This window comes from Quercus lobata, chromosome 3 (genome assembly GCF_001633185.2).
Source record: "Quercus lobata isolate SW786 chromosome 3, ValleyOak3.0 Primary Assembly, whole genome shotgun sequence".
Lineage (NCBI taxonomy): Eukaryota > Viridiplantae > Streptophyta > Magnoliopsida > Fagales > Fagaceae > Quercus > Quercus lobata.
In genome coordinates, this window is record NC_044906.1 from 1,979,512 (window position 1) to 1,983,618 (window position 4,107).

Consider the following 4,107-nt stretch of genomic DNA (forward strand, 5'->3'; position numbering starts at 1 on the left):
CTGTCTGTCTTTACTCCCTTTTTATAGTAGTTTTCTTCCTCCTGAATGGGGTCCCTAGGGTAGTTACTTGTCCCATCAGCCCTTCCCTCCAGTTGTCGGGAGTGGTTGTAAGGACAGAGAAGTATGACCGTGTCAGGCACAAGGCACTGAATACAATAATGGCAGCCTTTCCTTTAAACACTTTCGTTGTCTTTTTCTGCTTTAATACTTTTCCCGCTCCGCAGGATGATAGGGAGTGTCACTACCGGTGGTAGGTCACCTCTTCCATTCTCGGCCACACTGTGCCAAGGAGGGGTTTTTCCCTTGGGCTGGGCCTTTGGCCCAATATAGACATCGACATGGGTCTATTGTTCTTTTACCCCCCACAATCATTTATTTATTGCATTCTATACTTATCTTTAAACATAAAAAAATAAACACAAAATAAGTATGCGTCTCTCTCAAATATATATATGACATGCCTAAATAGGCTGTACACACATCCAAGTCCAACCTAGCTTGCACGCGTATGTGAGCGAGCCCACTTGAGTTGGTCCTCCCTTCAACCAAAGTAGGTTGCCCCATGTGACCAACCATATCCAACATCATGCTATATAACCCATAAAAAGTTTATAATCTTTGCAATGTGGAACTGTGCGTTTTTACTACTTCTACTCGTGTTTGAGTAGGTATTTTTGGATTAATTTATTATTCACTCTTTGACAATTTTGAGCAATTGACCACGTGATGTATTCTTCTCAAGGAAGAGAACACGAGTTGATTCAGATCCACCCTCGATCTCGGGTAACCTGTGTATTCACAAGAAAAAAAATATAGTATATGTGATACATGCTTAATTGATAAGTATAAATAAATGAAAATTCAAATTAACAAATTTGTAGAAAAGAACTTGCTTATTTAATTATAATTTGTTTAGAGAATATCAAACATAATTTAATCATAAATTTTTTAGTGGCTTGTTTTTACCCAAAAAAAATGGTGAGTTTTAGTTAGATTCAACTAACATATTTAAACAACATTCATAACTTTAAAAATCAAATTTAAAAATATATATTATAACGATGACTTTAAAAAATATGATTTTTCAATTTATGTGATAATATTAGAAGAAGTCAACAAAAAGTCAATGTGAGAAAGATCTAGGTTCAAGTTCAAAATCATCTTTTTTTTTTTTAATTTTTTTCTTTTTTTATTTCATTTAAATTGATTAATTGATTTTTTTTCTTCAGATGTTGATGTGTCATTTAATATTATCGTTTTGATTAAAAAAACTAACAGTAGTATATAAATTAGGAGTATAAATTTACACTCAGATGTTGATGTATCATTTATTTTTATTGTTTTGATTAAAGAAACTAATAGTGTGTATGAATTAGGAGTATAAATTTACACTCTTAATTTATACTCCTAATTTATACACAGGTAAATTTTAACAGGAATGGAGATTCAAGTAATTTCAGCTGCAGCTAAAATCTGTGAGTACACAGGTAAACCAGTTGGCCAGTGGCTATGCTACTCATTTCACTATGGCACCAACATTGAGAACATGAAGAATCGGGTCATGGAGTTGAAGGCTGCTAGAGATAGGGTTCAACATCGTGTTATTGAAGCTGTAAACAACATTGAAGAAATTGAAGCTGACGTTAACATGTGGTTGACAAAGGTTGATGATATTTTGGGAAAGGCCGAGGAAGTTCTTGACGAAGAAGAGAAAGCAAAGATGTGCTATCCTAAAATGGCATGCCCGAATCTGAAGCTAAGGCATAAGCACAGTAAAATGGCAAAGAAGATAGTGAAAGAGATTGGTGAACTGAAAAATTGCAGATTTGACAAAGTTTCCTATCGTCCTGCTTCAAAGGGGTCAGTGACTACCACAAATATGGATTACATTACGTTTGAGTCAAGAAGGTCGACTGTGGAGGAACTTGTGGGAGCATTGGTAGATGCTAATATCAACATGATTGGGGTGTGGGGGATGCCTGGTGTGGGGAAGAGTACGCTGATAAGAGAAGTTGCTATGAAAGTGAAGGAAAAAAAGTTATTTGATGAGGTGGCTATAGCAACTGTGACACATAAACCAGACTTATTACGAATTCAAGGAGAAATTGCAGACAGACTAGATCTAAAGCTTGATAAGGAAACTTTAAGCGGAAGAGCAGATCTTTTAAGAGAGAGGTTAGCAAAAGAGAATACGAAGATACTTGTTATCCTAGATGATATATGGGAGAAACTTGATTTGAATGAAATAGGAATTCCTTGTGACGAATGCAAAATAGTGGTAACATCTAGGAATAGAGATATATTATCTTCTGAGATGGGAGCCCAGAAGGATTTTGGGCTTGAAGTTCTACCCAAAGAAGAAGCATGGTGTTTATTTGAGAAGTTGTCAGGTGATTCTCTCAAAGAATCGAATTTGCGATCTAAAGCAATTGAGATATCCACAGCGTGTGCAGGTCTACCTCTTGCACTTGTAACAGTTGCAAAGGCATTAAAAAATAAGTGTTTCTTCGAATGGGAGGATGCCCTACGACAGCTGCGGAGGCCCTCTCCTCGAAACCAGAAAAGAATGCAAGAAGTTATATATTCAGCAATAAAGTTGAGTTACAGTCATCTGGAAAGTCCAGAGCTCCAATCATTCTTTTTGTTTTGTGCTCAAAATCTAGCCTTTTCTACCATTCATTATCAAGACTTGTTAAAAAAATGTTTTGGGCTGCGCTTATTTCATGGCATTAGTACATTGGAAGAAGCAAGAAACAGAACATATACTTTGGTTCGTAGCCTAAAAGACTCTGGCTTATTGTTAGATGCTCTTGATAGTAGTCAGTGTTTTCGCATGCATGATCTTACTTGTGACGTCGCCCTCTTGATTGCATATGAGACTCAAAATGTGTTATCGATGAGGGACGAGGGTCTAGTAGAATGGCCAGATGAGGACGATATGAAAATGTGCACAACAATCATTGTTTTAAATAGGGATATTCATGAACTTCCTGACAGGTTGGAATGTCCAGAACTAAGATGCTTAAATGTGCATGCCAAAGATCGAGAGGTTTCTTTTAAAATTTCAGACACATTTTTTGAAGGGATGAGAGAACTAAAAGTTTTAGATTTGACTTATATGCGACTTTCATCACTTCCTTCCTCACTTAAGCTACTCACTAGCTTGCAAACATTGTGTCTGGATCAATGTGTGTTGGGAGACATAGCTATGATTGGAGAGATGAAAAATTTAGAAATTCTTAGTCTTATTCACTCTGAATTTAAACAATTGCCAAGGGAAATTGGGTTTTTGACTCATCTACGGATGTTGGATTTGAGCAATTGTAAACTTCAAGTGATTCCAGCCAACGTCCTCTCACGCTTGATACTATTGGAAGAACTATATGTCGGCAACAGCTTCATTCAATGGGAGGTTGGACTCAACAATGAAAGTGCTAGCCTTGCAGAGCTAAAGCATCTATCACGATTAAGCACTTTAGAAGTACAAATTCCAGATGTCAACATGATGCCAAAAGATTTGTTATTTGAGAAGTTTAAAAGATACAAAATATTTATAGGAGATGTGTGGGATTGGTCTGACAAACATGAAGACTCAAGAATACTAAAGCTCAAGCTGAATACATGCTTTCAATTGGAGAGAAGGATTGAAATGTTGTTTAATGGAATAGAAGACCTGTGTTTGGATGAGTTAAATGGTGTAAAGAGTATTGTATATGAATTGGATATGAAAGGCTTCCAACAACTAAAGCATCTCCATGTCCAAAACAATGCTGAGATTAAATATATCATCCACTCAAGGGGGTTGGTTATTGATGATGTTGTATTTCCTGCCTTAAAGATATTTTCTCTCTGAAGTTGAATCCGGCCTATAAAAAATTTGGAATTGGGTGTTTTTTTTTGCAATGAAGCCACGTACGCTCTCTAGGGAGGAAGAGGCAGAGTTGGCCCGGAGCAACAAGAAGGTAAAAGATAGACATCATGCTGAGTTTAACGAAGGGCCACGGGAGAGGTCTCCACCTCCGCTTGTCCAAAGCTCCGAACCTGTTGACAGAGCCTCATTCAAGGAGAAACTCGTGGGTGAAATGCCAGGGGCTTATGCGAGAGCTT

General features: G+C 37.1%; 1 protein-coding gene across 1 annotated transcript; it reads left to right on the forward strand.

Moving 5' to 3' along the window:
* Window positions 1-1,438: 1,438 nt before the first annotated feature.
* LOC115979769 (disease resistance protein At4g27190-like) lies at window positions 1,439-3,853 on the forward strand. The gene has a single exon (XM_031101829.1). It carries the CDS (start codon window positions 1,439-1,441, stop codon window positions 3,851-3,853), a length of 2,415 nt encoding a protein of 804 aa, XP_030957689.1.
* The last annotated feature ends 254 nt before the right edge of the window (window positions 3,854-4,107 follow it).

Coding starts and splice junctions, on each gene's coding strand:
- LOC115979769 (XM_031101829.1), top strand. CDS start 1,439: ATGGAGATTCAAGTAATTTCAGCTGCAGCTAAAATCTGTGAGTACACA.